Here is a 19,562-nt window from a genome sequence, read left to right on the forward strand (position 1 = left end):
GTCCCCAGCCTCTGCTTTGCTCCTGAAGAGGAAGACCCAAGGTTCATTACTCTTGCCCTTCAGACAATGGCCTCTTCTCTGGGAGGGCCTGGGGTCTGGAAGGACAATACTCAGGCCCAGGGCAGAGATAATCCCTGGGTATCAGTGCTCTGGAACTAGGATGCATCAGGAAGCCAGAGATCAGGGTCCTCAGGGTCAGCAAAGGTCAGAAGACCAGGTCACACAGTCTTCCCTGATCACACAGTCCTCCCTGCCCCACATACACCATTTCACCCTCCTCTCAGAAAGAAGGCAACAGAAGCTTCAGAGCCCCAGGGGTGCACACACTGAACTGGATATTACAGGGGAAAGGGCCACAGAAATAGAAATAGTGCAGTGAGACTTAGAAACCAAAGTATCTGCCCTAAATACAAGTTTAGCCAACATTTATTTACACTGAACAATGTACTTTTCACATAAAGCATCTCCTTTGATACATTAGAAGATGATATTAAAAAGAATGAAATAATTCCATTTGCATCTAGAGATTATCTTACTAAGTGAAGTAAGTGAAGTCAGACAAAGACAGATATCATTAGATATCACTTATATGTGGAATCTAAAAAGAAAATGATACAAATGAACTTACAAAATGGAGAAAGACTCACAGATATAGAAAACAAACTTATGGTTACCAAACGATAAAGGAGGGGAGGGACAAATTAGGAGTTTGGGATTAACAGACACACACTACTGTGTATAAAATAGATAAACAATAAAGATCTACTATATAGCACAGGGAACTATATTCAATATCTTGTGATAACTTAGAAAGGAATATATATTAGTGTGACACACACAGTAAAGTAATGTGATACACACAGTGAAGTTGCTCAGTCGTGTCCGACTCTTTGTGACCCCATGGACTGTAGCCTGTCAGGCTCCTCTCTCCATGGAATTTTCCAGGCAAGAGTACTGGAGTGGGTTGCCGTTTCCTTCTCCTGGCAACCCACTCCAATATTCTTGCTTGGGACAATTCCATGGAGAGAGGAGCCTGACAGGCTACAGTCCACAGGATCACAAAGAGTCAGATATGACTGGACTGAGTGACTGAGCACACTGGCACATATACATATGAATCACTTTGTTGTACACCTGAAACTAACACATTGTAAGTCAACTATAATTCAATTTTTTTTTTATAATTCAATTTTTAAAAAATGATGATTTTATTATATGTCAAGGCTGTATATTGTCACCCTGCTTATTTAAATTATATGCAGAGTACATCATGTGAAATGCTGGGCTGGATGAAGCACAAGCTGGAATCAAGATTGCTGGGAGAAATATCAATAACCTCAGATATGCAGACAACACCACCCTCATGGCAGAAAGCGAAGAACTAATGAGCCTCTTGACAAAGGTGAAAGAGGAGAGTGAAAAAGTTGGCTTAAAACTCAACATTCAGAAAACTAAGATCATGGCATCTGGTCCCATCACTTCATGGCAGATAGATGGGGAAACAATGGAAACAGTGACAGACTTTATTTTTAGGGGCTCCAAAATCACTGCAGATGGTGACTGCAGCTATGAAATCAAGAAACACTTGCTCTTTGAAAGAAAAGCTATGACCAACCTAGACAGCATAATAAAAAGCAGAGACATTACTTTGCCAACAAAGGTCCATCCAGTCAAAGCTATGGATTTTCCAGTAGTCATGTATGGACGTGAGAGTTGGACTACAAAGAAAGCTGAGCACCAAAGAATTGATGCTTTTGAACTGTGGTATTGGAGAAGACTCTTGAGAGTTCCTTGGACTTCAAGGAGATCCAACCAGTCCATCCTAAAGGAAATCAGTCCTGAATATTCATTGAAAAACTGTTGAAGCTGAAACTCCAATACTTTGGCCACCAGATACAAAGAACTGACTCATTGGAAAAGACCCTGCTACTGGGAAAGATTGAAGGCAGTGGAGAAGGGGATGACAGAGGATGAGATGGGTGGATGGCATCACCGGCTAGATGGACGTGAGTTTCAGCAAGCTCTGGGAGTTGGTGATGGACAGGGAAGCCTGGAGTGCTGCAGTCCATGGGGTTGAAAAGAGTAGGATACGACTCAGCAATTGAACTGAACTGATAATTCAATTTTAAAAAAAGGTGATATTGACATGCTCATTTTTCAGATGATGAAACTGAAGCTCAGAGAGGTTAAGTTAGTTGCTAAAGATTACACAGCTGAGAGAACTGGGACTCACACCCAGGTTCTCACTCCAGGCCTCATGCTCAACCAAAGCGTGAAATAACTTAAGGATTTACATGTTTATTGAATAAATGAAGTAACTAACAAACTGGTGCAAATTAAGAATAATCTCTCTTCACACAGTGTCATGAGATTTTTAAAGATCGTTCCCCAATATTGTGTCATTTGATCCTCACAGCAGCCCTGTGAGGTTTTGCATGCTCTGATTTACAGGTGGGAAACCTGAAACTTAGATTAACCTATTTGCCTAAGGCCACATAGTAAGTCACAGAGCTGAGACAGGTTGTCGCTCTTTAAATTTCCCCTATAAACCCAGAACCCTTAATAATCGCTGTATCTCCAACTATTAACATGCCAGACACATAGAGAAAGCTCTATAAATATTTGCCTAATAAGTGGAAGAATGAATGAGAGAAGGAAGGGAATGAATATCAGATCATGAATGGGGAAGAGAGTTAAAAGCTGACGCAGTCTACAAGTAGGAGACTGTCAAAATAATTATTATCTCCATGACTCTGTCCCCTCGCGCACCGGAGGTGGAATTCCTCTTCCCAACTTGGCTAATTCCATCTGGGGAGGAGGGGCCTCCCAGATCCCGAGACCCTCGCACCTGCGCCTCTCCGGACGTCCCCTCCCCCCAGCCCCCTGCGGGGGCTCAGCAGACGGGAGCCGGGATCAGGAGGGATGGGGGGCCCTGGAGGCCGCCAATGAGAGGGTCGTGGGAGGAGCCCCGAAAGAACCGGGTTGGGGGGGCGGTGATGACGGCGGCGAGAACCCCAGCGGGGCGGGGCGGGCCCGCACGTCCCGGCCGGGCTGCGGCTGAGCGACCGAGGCCAGCTCTGCAGAAGGCGGCGGCTGGCGCGCCGGGACGGTCACATCGCGCTGCAGGGGCCGGCGGGGGCAGCCGCACTGCCTCGCGCCCCGGGGACCCAGGCCAGCCGCCAGGCCGCGCGGGCACCGCCCCCTGCTCCTGGACAGACTGAGCGGCCGGTCCGAGCTCTGGGGGCTCCGGGGCCCCGCGGCCCGCACCCGCTACGCCTCCACTCTCTGCCCGCAGCTCGGTCCCGCGCTGCCCGCCTGGCCGGGCCCGCGCCGGGATGGGGTAGGGACAGCGCCACGGAGTCGGCGATGGGCCGCCCTCTGGGCACCGAGCAGCCCCCCGAGGCCTGACCCACCGCGAGGACCGGCGGAGGTGGGTGTGGGCAGAGCAGAGGCGCGAACTGAGGGCTGCGGGGGTGGGCAAGGCAAGGGGAAAGGGGGGTTCTGGGGCAGCTGTGGGCTGTGGGGAGCAGGGAGAGCGGCTGCCCGCTTGTGCTTTCTGGCAAGTCCTTGACCACCCCCCCCCCAACTCCTGCCACCTCCAGGAGCCCCGCCTGGATGTCAAACGGATGCCCCGGTGCCTCCCAGCGGACTCGGTGGGGACCATGGCTTCGCTAATGCCCCTCTCCCCATATCTAAGCCCCACGGTCCTTCTGCTGGTCAGTTGTGACCTGGGCTTTGTGCGAGCAGGTGAGTAAAAGGGGAGCGGGTGAGGAGTCACCAGAGCTAGTCTGAGGGTGGACCCTGGTAACCTGTTCACACACTGGCCCCCGCAGACCGGCCTCCGTCTCCTGTGAATGTGACAGTCACTCACCTCAGAGCCAACTCGGCCACTGTGTCCTGGGACGTCCCAGAAGGCAACATCGTCATTGGCTACTCCATTTCCCAGCAAGTATGAATCACCCTTCTGCTGCCCCAACCTGTGTCCTTGGATCTCTGAACATTCCCTCTGGTAGCCGCCCCCCACCCCCACCAGCTCCTCTCCCTGCCCTGGGAGACAGGGAGCTGGGGTTCCCTGGCTCAAGCTACCCTTTCCACCCCAGTCCTCTGGAGTGCTTGGGTGTTCAAGAATCCTGGGCTAAGCCTTGTGGCCTGGGACCAGGGTGAGGCTGTCTTCCTCTCTCATCATCTCCCTGCAGCGACAGAATGGCCCTGGGCAACGTGTGATCCGAGAGGTGAACACCACGACTCGGGCCTGTGCTCTCTGGGGCCTGGCTGAAGACAGTGACTACACAGTGCAGGTCAGGAGCATCGGCCTCCGGGGAGAAAGCCCCCCAGGGCCACGGGTGCACTTCCGAACTCTCAAGGGGTCTGACCGGCTACCCTCCAACAGCTCAAGCCCAGGTGAGAGTCTCGATTATTCCTCAACCCCTAAAGCTTTGGATTCTCTGACTGTTTACCTGGTCTTTGGCCTCCTGTTTACTTCCTGAAAGCAAGCAGCAGTCTAGCTTAGATGAGTAGAAGGATGATATAATTCATTGTACTGCCAGGAAAGGAAGGAAAGCAGGTTGGCAGGAGACTGAGTATAGACAGGCTGGTAAGGAATTGTTTTGGGGGAAGGGCTTTAAAGCTTCCTTTTACCCAGCCTCAGTTCATAGCAGCTGCAGCCTGCATGAGTGGGCACCTGACCTGCAGCCCTCCTGCTGTTTGGTCTCTAACCACCTGTCCACCAACAGCTTCCCAGAGAGGGGCTACCAGCAACAGTGCTGCGACAGGTCTACACTGGCTTTAGTCCCCAGCATCTCCATCCTGAACTGTCTGCACAGGCATAGCTCTCTAGTTGCTCCCCAGAACCTGGGGTCTGTCTTCTTTTCCTTCTCAGGTGACATCACAGTGGAGGGTCTGGATGGAGAGCGACCACTGCAGACGGGGGAGGTGGTCATCATTGTGGTGGTGTTGCTCATGTGGGCTGGTGAGTAAGCAGCTGGACGGGGGACCGTGGATTGAGTGGGGCTGAGTGAAGGCAGGAGTTGGTGAAGGTTGTCGGGAGAAAACAGGGTGAGAGCAATGGTGTGGGGAGATGTTCAGTTGTAGGAGATAAGCAGGAAAAGTTTGAAGAAAGGGAAAAGGAGGCTGTTGGGAGCCCAGAGAGGATGATGAAGAATATAATGTGCATGGGAAACAGGAATTCAAAGAGTTTCTTCTTTGATTTTCTAGAAACAGCAGGTATCTCACTGCCCTTCAGGGCTATGAGTGGGGAGGTCAAGATCAAGGCTCAGATTGTATGATTGTGTTTCAGCTGTAATCGGGCTATTCTGCCGTCAGTATGACATCATCAAGGACAATGACTCCAACAACAACCCCAAGGAGAAGGGGAAGGGACCGGAACAGAGTCCTCAGGGAAGGCCAGTGGGGACAAGACAGGTAATGTGGGGCCAGTGAGGGCAGGAAGGTGGGGGGTGGGGCTTGTGTCTAGAAGCATCAAGGGAAAGGGAGAAGGGTCACAGAGGGGCAGGAGAAGAGGGAGAATGGAAATTTGGGATGGAGGAAACTATCACTTTCCTGAAATTAGAGACTCAGGCCATCTTCTTTCACAGAAAAAGTCACCATCCATCAATACTATTGACGTATGAGTGAAGAAGCAGAACCAGAAGACGGATGCCCTAATAATCTGGGGCTGGGGCTGGGGTCAGGGAGAGCCCAAGATGGTGATCTGCCCAAGACTGAAAGATCCCACAGTCTCCCAGAGGGTAATGGCACTCCCACAATCTCAGGCCTGGTATCCATCCTCTTTCCACTGTGAGCAGGGCCAGAAGGTAGGTCTGTTAGGCTCTGAGCCCCTGGACCTGGGGAGTCAGATGGGATATATCCTTCCACCCCCCAGGTCCAGAGGAGGGTCACTTGTTCAACCCTATCCCATTAGGTCCCAAATGGGGCCCCCATTTCACCTACATCAGGACCCTTGGCATCCCCTGCTGCCCCCACATCTTGCCTCCGGGTCTCAGAGAGCAGTATTTCTGTGGGTACTCCCCCTCCCCCAGAAAATAAAAGGAACTGTCTGGGTCTGGAGGCAGACGCTGCACTGCACTACTCCAACGTCTTCCATGGAGCCTCAGGTGCTCCCCCTCTCACGGGCAGCCCCTCCAGCTGCTGGTGGTCTCACCCCTTGGACATTTTTCCAATAAAGGTTCTTGGACAAACTGCAGCTGACTGTATGCAATACTGTCTAGTATGCTGAAGACACTTCTCTACTGCCTCTCCCCTGACCACAAGGGCCTCTCACACCACCACTACCAACTTGACAGGAGCAGACTCTTATTTGAAGGTGTTTGCTTTGATTCTTCATCTAGAATGGGTGGAGAGGGGCCAGAAAGGAGCATAGAAAACTAGGGCCCTCGATTCTTTTGTTCGGTAAAAAGGAGGAACAGGGGAAAAAATGGAGGATATAAATTCTTTGTGCACCAGTGGAAAATAAAGTTATGTTACATGAGAGGGCCAGGAGCCTTTTTATCTCCACTGTCCACATTGGCAGCCCAACTTTTCATCATTTATTCCACTGACTTCATCAACCCTGAGCTAGTAATCAGTAAAGGACTGAACAGGGTTTTGGAACAAATGAAAGATTAATGGATCCCCGGGGGGCCAAGTGTTTCTCTCCTGTGCATTTCTGTGCCTATTCTGAATATCCCTGTCCTTGCTTTCCCTTTTGTCTGTCTGTATGTATCTCTGTTCACTCAGTCAAAGCCAATAATAATTATAAAGAATAAATGAGTTTATATTTACTTTCTGCCATTATATCCAGAGGAGCATTCTGGAAATAAAACTGGGGTTGGGACTCTCCTGTCAAAAGAATTATAATTTGGCCTCTGGGGCCTACTTGTTTCCTGTGAAAATAGGGACAGTCCTCCACTTTTCCCCAAGTTCCAAGGGGAGGTTGGTGCCAGTGAAAGAAATACCTGTTGACATCTGTAACACTAAGGGGGAAAGACTTCAGAACCCAGAATCTTTCTGGACAGCACAAGCTACACTGTCTGGAAGGTAACAGTTTTAGTGTGATCAGTCAATGTATGACCCTCCCAGCGGAGGCTTATGAATAACTTCCCTTTTCTGCATCTTGATCACTCTTACTTTATTATAAGAAATTACGTAAATAACTCTGAAAGGGACCCCAACCCAAACAAAGTCAAGAAGTATCGTTGATACTTATCCAAGCTCCAACCCCGGTTATCACAAGACTAAATTTGTGAGGTGAGCCAAGCGTTGGTCTGCCCTCTGCCCTAAACCATAAAAGCATCCTGATCTAAGCAGCAGTCTTAAACCCACCGTTTTTCAGTTCAAAAGTAGGGTGCTTTACCTCCCTCTGACCACTGGTTCCAAAGCACATATCTCTCAGACTCTGGATACATCATTTCTGGGGATGAGAGTGTCACACGATATACAGTAGCATGGCACGGAGATAAGGAGCTAGACACTGAGAAAGAATCCAAGGGTGTATAAACGTACCAGCTCTGGCTTGAATCCCAGTTCGTCCTTAACCCGCTGTATTAGGTTAGACAAGTGAGCCCTCTAATCTTGAGTCTCCTGTTATGTAAAGTGGGACTAATAATGCTATCCCCGTCAAAACGTGGCTTTGAAATTAAGTGAGACATGTACAACACTTCGCACGGTACCTGGCAGACACATGCTGAGTATTCATTATCAGCCTTGTGATCCTGTGCAAGTTATATAACCTATTTGGGTTCAATTCTGTCAACTGTAAAAGGCCTATAAGAGCAACTGCCCTGCTTTCATCCAGGGTTGTGAGGATTAAAAGAGAGCGCTCAACTGCGTTTACGTACATCAAACACCGAGAGAGACTACGATTACGTAGGACCCCGGAGTTTGCGGAAGGCTTGTGGGCGTGGCTGGAGTTTGGGTTTGCATGCCGCGACGGGATTGGTCGAGGAGAGAATTCAGCAAACCCTCTCAGGGGCCCGCCCTAGATCTCAACGCGCCTGCGCGCGCTCTGTTTGCTAAGCTGCGAAACTGCGTGGTGACCTTGCGACGCGTGTCGCGCTCAGGTCGCTAGTGCGTCAGCGGCCGTCGCTGCGGCTGCGTGGCGGGTTGTCCAGGTAACCACGGGAGTTGTCGCTGTCTGTAGGCATCTGAGAGACAGGTGTTCGTCATGCAGTTGAAGCACCTGAGGACGCTGCTGAGCCCTCAGGTGAGGAGTCGCGTGCCTCTTCCCTCCCTCTCCAGCCTTAGTGTTCCACGGAAAGTGGGGGGTTGAAGTTTAAAAACGGTCAGCGCCTACTGTGTGCAGAAGACCGAAGGCTTTAACGGTGATACGGACTCTGCTCCGTCGATAGAGTGTGAAGTAGGCGAGATGGGCTGTTGAGCACCATAGCTTTCGTTTCATTTCATTTAACGGATCAGTTGTGTACCAGGTCCCATGCTGGGGCTCCAGGGGGTCCAGAACTTCCTCAGTTGTTGCCTTTGCCTTCGAGAGGCTCGTACTAGAGAAGGAGGCGCGTGTGTAAACAACTAACAATAATCTACATCGCTTAAATGAGCGCTCAAGGTGCATGTCCCACCGAAGGGAGTGCAGGCGACCACACCGTTCGTTCTGATGGTGAAAATCTCAGATTCAGAAGAGGCTGGGCACTAGGGATGTAACCCTAGAACATGTTGAAGAAAGGCTGGGTTTTGGAGTTAGGAGACCAGAATTCAAGTCCTAGCGTCACCGCTACTTTAAATCAATGACCAGATACCCCTGACTTTAGCCTTTATCTCACAGGCTCTTTGAGCACTCACCCAAACTTTTACATTTGGAAAATGGGAATAATAGTAATCGCAGCTTTAGGGGATTAGGGGAAAGAGTTAAAGGCAGTAGAATACACAAGAGAACCTTGTAAACTAAAAAGCAGCATGAAAACTGTTAGACAAGAGAGAACGATATTCAAAATTCAAAGGACAAAAAAAAATTTCAAAGGACAAAATAATACAAAGCAAGAATATCTGTCATAACTGAATGTTTAATGTGTACCAGGGTGGCATAAATAAAGGAGTTGTGGATTATAGAATCAGATACACGTGGAATTAAATCTTGATACTGCCACTTAAACTCTGTTTGTAAACTTGAGCAAATTACTTAGCCTTTCTGTGCCTCCATCTGGAAAAGATGCATAAGAGTAGCATCTACCTCAGTAATGAGATATAGTGAGATAGTGCATATCATACACTTAGCAAAGTGCCTAATCTGTAGTGCTCATTAAAACTTAGCTATTATCCTCTTCTCTACTCATTTAATCCTCACAACAGTCCTGTGAGGTACATATTGTAGAGAAAGGAGAACTGATTGATTATGGGAATCAGGAAGGCTTCACAGAGCATGTGGCTTTAGGAAACTAGAAGGAAACTAGAATGAAAGAGAGGTGTACTCATTGCTTTGAATCTGTATTTTGAAAACTCCTTTACACTAATGGAATAATTGGAAATGAAATCTCCCTTCAATCTTTCAAAATAAGATGATGTCAGATGCTGGAAAGGACTGAGTGCCCAGGATGGGGCAAAATGATGAAGGAAGATGGTCAGCAACAATTGACGAGGAACCCTCAACACTCCTAACCTAATTTAGTCAAGAGTTGGAGAACGCTAAAGGTGGTGGGGTGACTATTTTCTGATTCTGGTTTGAGGATTTTGATGGGAAAAAAAGCCCTTTTTACCTCTGATGTTGAAAGTGGGTAGGTTAGGAGTAAAAATTAACAATGTTTTAAACCAGGGCTCTACAGCCCAAGTAGTTAATCAAACTGAGCAGAAACTAGATTTTCTTATTTCTAGGAGGGAAATCCTTAGTGCAGAACCTGCTGCATAGACCACCAGGGCTGGTGGTGGAAGGGACAGACATGGCAAGAATAATTCACCAGGAGTTGATCGCTTCTAATTTAGACCTCTGTGAAGTGGATTGTTAAGGGAAAAAACAATGACAGAAATAAAAATAAAAAACAAAGGCATTTTTTGAATCCTAAGTCTCAACTGTGATGATTTTACTTCCCATTCCAGAACTTTTACTGTCTCTCCCTTTCCTCCCAAATAAGCCCAAACTCAGCCTGGCTTCAAAGAGCCTTCCTGAACTGGCCTCCATCTGTTTTTCCTGCCTTACCCCTTTTGTTCTGCTATTTACAATATAGTGTCAGCTAAATTAAATGACTGTTTATTCACCAGAACTTGTTATCATGCCATTTCTTTTACCTCAGAGAATTTCCCTACTTAACTGTATCCATTCTTCAAAGCTTAGTGTTGATCATTTAAATGGAAAATTATCTCAGGCTTTTCAAAACTATTATAGTGCTTTGTATGTGCCTCCCTTATGGGTCTTTTCCCATTTTTAGATCTTTGGGCAGGGACCACATTTTGCTCTTTGTCTCTACGTCTCAGCCCTTGGCCAAGAGCCTTTTTCAGTATGGTACTCAAAAACATTAATTGAATTAGTGGCTAAAGACCAAAACTTATCAGACCAGTTGCATTTATTTCAGTAGCAGAATGAAGGAATAAGAAGGCCACTGCAGGGACACACTGGTACTTACTTACTGTGTCACCTCCTAGTGCATTTGCATTATGGTTTCTAGAAGCAGTTTGTTCTCGCTATCCAGGGCTCTGAGGCTTCAGAGACCTGGATAGATCATGGGCATCTCTTTGTTTTAAGGACTGTGCTAGAAGGAAAATTGACCAAAGTCACAGTAGAAGTAATGGAACTAGAAATGCTAATGGCATTCTCCACCAGCATCTGGATTATTTTTGCCCCCTCTACCTCTGCAGGATGGAGCTGCAAAGGTCACCTGCATGGCATGGTCCCAGAACAATGCCAAATTTGCTGTCTGCACAGTGGATCGCGTGGTCTTACTGTATGATGAACATGGGGAGCGAAGAGATAAGTTCTCCACCAAACCAGCTGACATGAAGGTGAAGGGAATACTCACGGGTACCTTAATCTGTTGATGGGACCTTATAAACCTAGAAGGCTTCCTTGCCTGCTTCCTAGCCACAGGCATAGGAAATGACCTGCCCTTCCTTTTCTTAGTACAAAGCCCTCAAGCCCACTACCATCACACATGCACCTTTTCTTCTTTTTTCAGTATACTCATTACTTCTTTTTTCTGTCCTTTTCTTTCTTATTTTTTTTTCTTCTTTTTTGACTCTTAGTATGGCAGGAAGAGCTATATGGTGAAGGGCATGGCTTTTTCTCCTGATTCCACTAAGATTGCCATAGGACAGACTGACAACATCATCTACGTCTACAAGATTGGAGAAGACTGGTGAGGATAGAGATTGAGAGATGGGGTGTCCCAGAGAAGAAGGGAAAGGCGGGAAGAAATGCCTCACTGGGAAGGGGGAATGGAGCGGATAAGGAGCCAAGCTGGGGCTTGGAAGGCAGGGGCCTTCTGGAGTCTGTTGCTGTTGCTGCCCTCCCTTTGCCTGCACTGTGTGTCCTGTGATCCCATCCCTGGAGGAATCAGTCTTGGATCAACAAGGAGGCCCTCTGAGATCCTGGGGAGCCAGGAGTGACATTCTGTTTTTATTATTCTTCCAAAGCTACTCTGGCTCCTTCTTACGCCTCCTCTGAGGGCTTCTGTGGAGTGACAGGCAACACTGGTGGGCCAAGGATGGTGTCTGCAGCTCCTTCCCCTCCCCCAGCATCATTTGTGGCAATTATTCGTGGATGTGGTTTTTAGTATGCTTCTCTCCTTTATTTGGCAGGGGTGACAAGAAAGTCATTTGTAACAAGTTCATCCAGACGGTAATGTTCTAACCAGTCCCTGAGAGATTAGGAGGAACAAACATATCAGCATATCTGCTTATAAATACAGCCAGAAGTTGGCATTTGTTAATATCTGGCTCTGACTTTTCCTGCTGCATGAATGGTGCTGCCTGGCTGCTTACCCCCTATGCCTTCCTCCTTAGAGCCCAGTCATGTCCCCTCCTCTCCTTCCCTATGGGCGGTTGGGGTGGTGGCATGTGATAGGCTGTTCAGATTTAGATTGTCTGTCCGTGTGCTCATACACATAGACAGGCTTATCCTTTTCATTCTTGCTTTCTTCCAGAGTGCTGTTACTTGCCTGCAGTGGCCAGCAGAATACATCATTGTCTTTGGACTGGCTGAAGGAAAGGTAAAGGAGGGAGAGAAACCAGGAGAGGTTGTGGATGAGGGTAATGGTTCTGGAAAGAGGTATATGGTTAATCTTCTCCCTGAGGGTCAAGTTATGTATTAGGGGGAGACCACACAGGGAACAGTTTTTGTGTTTTTATTTCTCGTTCCTTAGGTCCTGGGTCAAGTTGAAAGTAGCCTAACCTGACTTGTGTCCACTCTCCCATTTTCAGGTTCGTTTAGCAAATACCAAAACTAACAAATCATCTACCATCTATGGGACAGATTCTTATGTGGTGTCCTTGACAACAAAGTGAGTAAGGAAGAATGGTATCCCAGAAGCTTGGAAATGGTAGGAAAAGCTCTAGGGGAGTCTTGGCTTGGGGGACCATAGTGTGAACGATGGAGAGGGCTGGGAGCAGGAACCACAGGTAGGGTAGTGTCTGACGAGGAAGGGGACTTTCTTGGGGAGGCAGGATGTTCTAACTGCTTCCTTTATGTCTCTCCTTTCTTCCTTTTCCCCCCTTTTTAGTTGCTCTGGGAAAGGAATTCTCTCTGGTCATGCAGATGGCACCATTGTTAGGTATTTCTTTGATGACGAAGGCTCAGGAGAGTCACAGGTATGAATAAAGGGTGCTCTGGGAGAGGGGAGAAGGAAATCCCAAGCACTGTCCTAGGGGAGGTTGGACATCTCAGGAATTTAGATTATGGTGCTCAGGGAGGAGGCTGGAAGGGTGAGGCCTCAGGCAGAGAGACACCTGGATGTGGCTGCAGAAGAGGATTTGTTTTTAGGAGGCCAGAGCTTAATAGTTACAGGAAAGGATGAATCAAGTGGAAGGGACCTTGAGGCAAAGGGAAATAAAGACTCTGAGAGAAATGAAAATTGAAAATTATTCTCATTTATGTAAAATGTTTTACATAGGTATATAAATTCAAAGGAAAAAAGTTGTTTATGCTTGAAAGGGAAAATACAGAGGAATAAAGGAAGGTTCATATTTTAATCCTCTATTGTTTGAATAATTTACAATAAGAATTATTGGTGTAATAATTAAATGTGCCCTTCCTAAAATAAAGGAGTCGTATACTCCCTGTGGGCCTATACAGTTTTGGTTGATGTATAGGTCAGCTTCCTTTGGGGGCCTTATTAGGTGAATATTGAAGATCTCCAAACAAGTATTTTGAGGTTTCCTTTTAAACATAAGGGCTTCCCTTGTGGCTCCTCTGGTAAAGAATCCACCTGCAATGCGGGAGGCCTAGGTTCGACCCCTGGGTTGGGAAGATCCCCTGGAGAAGGGAAAGGCTACCCACTCCAGTATTCTGGCCTGGAGAATTCCATGGTCTGCATAGTTCATGGGGTCGCAAAGAGTCAGACATGACTGAGCAACTTTCACTTTGAACATAAAATTGATAAGTGCATATATATTAAAATGTCATAGATGTGTGTGTGAGTATAAGACAGATAATTTGTGAAGTCTTCAGATTAGGATGTATTATGGCAGGAAAATGTTGGGGAAAAGATTTCCTCAAGTAGAATGGTCCAAGGGAGAGTGTCAGATGCTAGGAATGAGAAATTTCTGAGGTGGTGTCCTCAGAGTGACGGAAACCCTCTTCTACTCTCAGGGAAAGTTGGTGAACCATCCGTGCCCACCCTATGCCTTGGCTTGGGCAACCAACAGCATTGTGGCTGCAGGTTGTGACCGGAGGATTGTGGCCTATGGAAAGGAAGGCCATGTGCTACAAACTTTTGACTACAGCCGTGACCCTCTGGAGCGGGAGTTCACCACAGCTGCAGCAAGTCCTGGGGGCCAGTCGGTTGTGCTGGGAAGCTATGACAGGTAGGTCCCTGTCCAGCTGTGGCTTCTGCCTACTTTCCCTGTGTACACTCTTCTTTAGCTCAGTTTTGCTTCCCAACCAGAGTGGAAGACTGGTTGAGCATCAGAATCAAGTGATTCTCAAGTTTTATTTCATGCACATTTTCCTCTTCCTGCTCCCACCATCCATTAGCATGCCAGCAGTTCCAAGATGCACTGTGCTCTGGTTGTGTGTCTCTGTCTCTCCCCAGGACTCCACAGCAGACTTCATCTCTACTTTCTTTGTATTCCCATTGCGCCTTTTCAGACTACTGGCTTTGTGTTTATCACACTGTATTATCCTTTGGTGTTTGTGTCTAACTGGCTAATTTGAAGAGCCCTTAAGAAGAGAGCCTCTATTACTTATTTTTTTTAAGTCCCCAGAGCCTAGATTAGCATCTAGTATGTCATAGATGCTCAGATGTTTGTGCATGAATGCATGAATGCTGGGACGGTGCATAAACAGCTGGATTCTAGGTCCTGTCTCTTCCTGGAGTGCTTTTAACCTCAGCTTTGTCAGTACTGTCTTTGACCCTTTCAGTCTCATGTATGTCTCTTCCTTTCTTTCTTCTCTGACTCCTAGCAATTCTCTTTTCTTTTTCTGTATTTCTCTATACTAACAGCTCATTTTTCTAAATACTCACAATCTCTTTTTATTTTTTCACTCCTATCTCTCTTACTCCATTTTACTTTTGACTTGATTTTCCCAGTTTACTTCCCTCGAACATTTTTGTCCTCTCCTACTAGACACCCACCCCCCGACCTTGTCTGTTCTTTTTTATTTCCTCTGTTCTCTGATGTAGCAAAACTCATTTCCTTCCATTACAAGCCCATTTTCACTTTTTCTCAGCCTCCATCTCTTCTAAAAGCCACATACTTAATTTCAGACTTCGGGTGCTCAACTGGAGTCCTCGGAGAAACATCTGGGAAGAGGCAAAGCCCAAGGAGATTGCCAACTTATACACCATCACTGCCTTGGCCTGGAAGCGGGATGGCTCACGACTCTGTGCGGTATGTAACTAGTAACCCCTTTCTGCTTTGGTGACTTTCTTCAAATTAAGAAAAATCCCACCTATCCTAAAGCATTCTCTCCTGGCACTGGAGAATCTCCTCTTCCCTTTTGATCACAGTCTAAAACTCTGATGTTCCAGGCAGGAAAGAGAAATCCATACTTTATTGGAGGTCACATGGGTCAAGAGTTTTATAGGCAGGGCTAGTTTCTTCCTCATATCCCATCACTAACTATGTGATGCTCTTGAGTCCTGCAAGTGCCACCTCTTTCCTGCTGGTACTTCTAAAAACTACCAGCCCTTTCACTGCCAACTCTTCTGTAGATTCTAGAACCTAGGGTTTGAGAGTATCTCTAAATACCCTCTTCACGCCTCTGTACTGTGTGTGTTACCCTTTATGCTGCCACTTTCCCTTCCAGGGCACACTTTGTGGTGGAGTGGAACAGTTTGACTGCTGCCTCCGAAGGAGCATTTACAAGAATAAGTTTGAATTGACGTATGTGGGACCTAGCCAGGTAAGCAGCTGATAGCCTACCACACTGAGGTCATGCCATGGCTCATTCATCCTTGTAGTACTACCCTGCGGTCTGGCCACAACATAGACTCAAATTTAACCTCTGGCAGAGCTGTTCCGAGGAACAGAATGTGTCTGACAACTTTCCCACTGTAGTTCTTCCAGCTTATTGTAAGAGAAGGATTAAATACCAGGTTTAAGGAATATAGAGACTGCCATTTACATCTTCCTGGTTTAAAACTTGACTGCCTATAGGATGTCAACTGGGGAAGTTGATAAATAGGATTATAATTCTGAATTCATTTGTTTTAGGGCCTCTGAACTCACTGTATACGATGTTGCAAGCTCATGCCTTAGTTCCTGAGCCCAGTTTTATCTTTTCTCTACCTCTACCCTCCTTTCCTTCATTTATTATTCATTGATTCCTTCAGTCTTTCCGTTTCTCCAGAAATATTTGTCTTTTCTTTATCTGTCAGCACTGTTAGGAGTTGAGAATTCAAAGATGGTTATCTGTAATACATTGTCCCTTAATCGAGAAGATCATTCTAGTGAAGGAGACACATGTATCAAAAAATAATATAACACACATGGTAAAATTATAAGTTTGTACAGAGAGCTACAGGAACACAGGGTGAGTGATTAGTTTAACCCAGTGGAACTTTCAGAATCATTTGTATTATAAGCATCAAAAGAGATAATAGATGAAAGCATTTTATAAATAGTAAAAGCATTATAAATGTGAGATGTCCTTTTCACCAAGAATATCCCAGGCCAGGCAAGGAAACAAGATGTGCTTATGCTTAGCATTGTGGCAGAGGGCAAAGGGCACAGCCCATTCCGCCCACTTTCGGACTGGGGGAGCTGAGACTCATCTCCTACCAAGGTGATTGTGAAGAACCTCTCATCGGGGACCCGAGTGGTACTCAAGTCACACTATGGCTACGAGGTGGAAGAAGTGAAAATCCTGGGTAAGGAACGCTACCTGGTGGCCCACACGTCAGACACACTGCTGCTGGGGGACCTGAACACGAATCGCCTTAGTGAGGTAGGAACCAAACAGAGAGAGGTGGGGAATGGGGCATCCTGAGGTGCTGCCCAGGTGAGCCAGGGTCCCTGGGGAAGGTCTCCATGGGATGCTCTAACATTCCTGTGTTGGGGACCTGGTTTCAGGGAGTGAGACCCAGGAGGTTTAGAATCCTGGAATATGAATTGCCGCTGTTGGACTTTTTTTTAACACCTTCTCCCAGAAGCACAGGGACCAAGGCAGAATCTGACATAGCATCCCTCTTGTGCAATGTCAAACCTCCCCAGATTGATCTCTCTGCATCCCACCCTGTTGTTCTTGCAGCATTGCCTCGGGTGGTTATCCATGGGTTCCTTATGTCTTCTTCCCTTTTAACAGGTAGCTTGGCAGGGATCTGGTGGCAATGAGAAGTATTTCTTTGAAAATGAAAATGTGAGTAGAGCTTGATTCACCATAAACCTCCTTCTAGCTTCTGTGTCATAGGATGGCAAGTGGCAAGGGGTTGAAGAAACAGCAGATAAAATGGGAAGGTGAAATAGAGGAACAGAATAAAGAGAAAAGTGGACTTTGCTGTGAACTCACAATGTATCTCCCTTGACTGTTTGTCTCTTTCTTCGTGCAATCTTTCCACCATATAACAATCCCATTCATCCCCAGGTATGCATGATCTTCAATGCTGGAGAGCTCACCCTGGTGGAATATGGGAGTAATGATACCCTGGGTTCTGTACGTACTGAATTCATGAACCCCCATCTCATCAGGTAACCCCACTTAGTTCTCTAAATTTTTGAAACCCAAAAGAATTCCTTTTTGACTTCTAACTCCTGTATCCTTGAGTTAATCTAAAGTCTTCATCCCATGTCTTGTTTCAGAGCTCTTGTTAAACATCCTAGCTACCTAAGCCCATTTTGCCTTACCTGACCTTTCGTATTTCAGTGTCCGTATTAATGAGAGGCGTCAGCGAGGAATGGAGGATAATAAGAAATTGGCTTATCTTGTTGATATCAAGACTATTGCTATAGGTGAGTAAGACTCCCTCATAATTGTAATAACAAAATTGATATTTATAAAGCACTTCCATATCACAGGATTGTGTGCAGTGGAGAATCCAAGAATCTGAGAGACAGCAGGTAAATGTGTGTCTTCATTCTTACAGTGGATATGTGAAATGTTTAAATTCCTTTGTGTGTCTGTGTCTAGAAGTCTTGATATAGATACCTTGATATGTATAGGCCTGCCCATATAATTATTCATGTTCTCTAGGCATTTATCTTAGGGCTGGAAAATTGTGAATTGTAGAGAAGAACCATTAGCAAATTTAAGAATTTTCCTGTTTAGACTTCATAGGATCACAGATTCTTAGAACTGGTAAATCCCCTTAGGAAGGGGACTTACTTTCTGTATAGTTTGTCATTAATAAGTAGTGATGACAAATTTTATGTACATTTCACAAGTGTTCACATTTATAAATTGTACTTTATATATTAATAGTTAATTTTGTATCATGAAATGTTTCAAGGATAGGAAAAAAGTACAAAAAATAGCATGATATTCTCTAAAAAGCTTATTAGAGAATAACGTATCCAGGTAGTGTAGTTGTTAACAGCAGAGCTCTGGAGTCAAACCTCCCCACTTCTTTACTTACTACCTGTGTGATCTTCAGATAAATTACTTACCCTTTCTGTATCTCAATTTCCTCATCTACAAAGTGGGGATAAAAATAGCACCTACCTCATATGAAAAGCACTTAAACTAGTGCCTGGTATATGATGAGTGCTTAATAAATGATAGCTATTCATAATAATAATATTATTATTACTTGTATACCCATAATAATATTATTATTATGAATAGCTAACATTTGTTACATATTTATTATATACCAAGCAGTAGTCTAAGTGCTTTTCTTATTATTATTACTTGTATACCCATGGGCTTCCCTGATGGCTGAGTGGGTAAAGAATCTGCCTGCAATGCAGGAGACATAGGAGACAGGGGTTCAATCCCTATGCTGGGAAGATCCCCTGGAGAAGGAAATGGCAACCCACTCTAGTATTCTTGCCTGGAAAATCCAGTGGACAGAGGATCCTGACAGGCTACAGTCCATGAGGTAGCAGAAGGGTCAGACATGACTTAGTGACAGGGAAGAGCTCTATACCCATACCAAATTCTGTCAAATCTTTAATGTTCTATTATATTTTCCTTGGATCTTTTCTCTCTTCTTTTATTGGTGGACATTTAAGTTGTTGGTTTTTCCCTGTTACAGTATTTCACTTCTCTAAGGTTCACACCCAACATGGAATTGCTGAATCATAAAAGAGATATATCCTCAATTTCACTAAATATTTCTAAATTGCTCTCTGAAGAGGTTGTACCAATTTACAGTCCCACCAGCAGTTACAGTTCCACATCCTCTCCAATGCTTGAAATTGCCTGACTTCAAAATTGGCTCAATCTGATGTATTCAATATATGAAAATATATTTAATTGTATTAAGTTTTTGTTCATTTGTTTATTGGCATTTTGGATTTCTTCTTCTGTGAATTGCCAGTTTATATCCATTGCCTCTTTTTAAAATTAGATTGTCTTTTCCTTGTTTGGGCTTCCCTTGTGGCTCAGCTGGAAAAGAATCCACCAGAAATGCGGGAGACCTCAATTTGATCACTGGGTTGGGAAGATCATCTGGAGAAGGGAAAGGCTACCCACTCTAGTATTCTGGCCTGGATAATTCCATGGACTGTATAGTCCGTGGGGTTGCAAAGAGTCGGACATGACTGAGTGACTTTCACTCAGTTCCTTGTTTACTTGAAGGAGTTCTGTGTGTGTGCAGGTATAGACTTTGATGGTTATTTGCATTGCAGTTATTTTGTCTCAGCCTGTGGCTTGTCTTTTCTCTCCTTTTCAGCATCTTTTAGTGTTTAGGCATTTTTAAGTTTAATATAATTCATTTCATCACTTTTTAAAAATTGAATATAGTTGATTTACAGTGTTGTGTATCATTTTTAAATAAATAGTTTGTGGGTTTTGAGGTCTTTTTTAGGAA

At 45.7% G+C, this 19,562-nt stretch overlaps 2 protein-coding genes across 4 annotated transcripts in view; both read left to right on the top strand.

The window, feature by feature from the left end:
- The first annotated feature begins 2,944 nt into the window (after positions 1 to 2,944).
- Positions 2,945 to 6,200, top strand: FNDC4 (fibronectin type III domain containing 4). Its single transcript, XM_043469068.1, has 7 exons — positions 2,945 to 3,430; positions 3,603 to 3,747; positions 3,834 to 3,949; positions 4,197 to 4,401; positions 4,880 to 4,969; positions 5,297 to 5,421; positions 5,595 to 6,200. The coding sequence occupies exons 2-7, from the start codon at positions 3,627 to 3,629 to the stop codon at positions 5,628 to 5,630; spliced, it is 693 nt and encodes a 230-aa protein (XP_043325003.1). The 5' UTR covers positions 2,945 to 3,430; positions 3,603 to 3,626; the 3' UTR covers positions 5,631 to 6,200.
- Positions 6,201 to 8,020: 1,820 nt separating this feature from the next.
- Positions 8,021 to 19,562, top strand: part of IFT172 (intraflagellar transport 172) — a 35,593-nt gene continuing 24,051 nt past the window's right edge. For all 3 annotated transcript variants that reach the window (XM_043469071.1, XM_043469070.1, XM_043469072.1), the window contains exons 1-14: positions 8,021 to 8,200; positions 10,795 to 10,938; positions 11,179 to 11,291; positions 11,734 to 11,773; positions 12,078 to 12,143; positions 12,355 to 12,434; positions 12,654 to 12,741; positions 13,742 to 13,956; positions 14,859 to 14,982; positions 15,401 to 15,496; positions 16,379 to 16,540; positions 16,898 to 16,951; positions 17,177 to 17,280; positions 17,456 to 17,541. In XM_043469071.1, the coding sequence (XP_043325006.1) occupies positions 8,162 to 8,200; positions 10,795 to 10,938; positions 11,179 to 11,291; positions 11,734 to 11,773; positions 12,078 to 12,143; positions 12,355 to 12,434; positions 12,654 to 12,741; positions 13,742 to 13,956; positions 14,859 to 14,982; positions 15,401 to 15,496; positions 16,379 to 16,540; positions 16,898 to 16,951; positions 17,177 to 17,280; positions 17,456 to 17,541 (1,411 nt within the window). In that variant the 5' untranslated portion in view covers positions 8,021 to 8,161. The remainder of the gene's footprint in view (positions 8,201 to 10,794; positions 10,939 to 11,178; positions 11,292 to 11,733; positions 11,774 to 12,077; positions 12,144 to 12,354; positions 12,435 to 12,653; positions 12,742 to 13,741; positions 13,957 to 14,858; positions 14,983 to 15,400; positions 15,497 to 16,378; positions 16,541 to 16,897; positions 16,952 to 17,176; positions 17,281 to 17,455; positions 17,542 to 19,562) is intronic.

The sequence above is a fragment of the Cervus canadensis genome, chromosome 5 (genome assembly GCF_019320065.1).
Source record: "Cervus canadensis isolate Bull #8, Minnesota chromosome 5, ASM1932006v1, whole genome shotgun sequence".
Classification (NCBI taxonomy): Eukaryota; Metazoa; Chordata; class Mammalia; order Artiodactyla; family Cervidae; genus Cervus; species Cervus canadensis.

What these genes read in the sequence shown, in the direction of transcription:
- FNDC4 (XM_043469068.1), top strand. Translation starts at nt 3,627, where the DNA reads ATGCCCCGGTGCCTCCCAGCGGACTCGGTGGGGACCATGGCTTCGCTA. An exon ending in CTCCAACAGCTCAAGCCCAG is followed by an intron (nt 4,402 to 4,879) that starts GTGAGAGTCTCG and finishes TTTCCTTCTCAG; the next exon opens with GTGACATCACAGTGGAGGGT. An exon ending in GGCCAGTGGGGACAAGACAG is followed by an intron (nt 5,422 to 5,594) that starts GTAATGTGGGGC and finishes CTTCTTTCACAG; the next exon opens with AAAAAGTCACCATCCATCAA.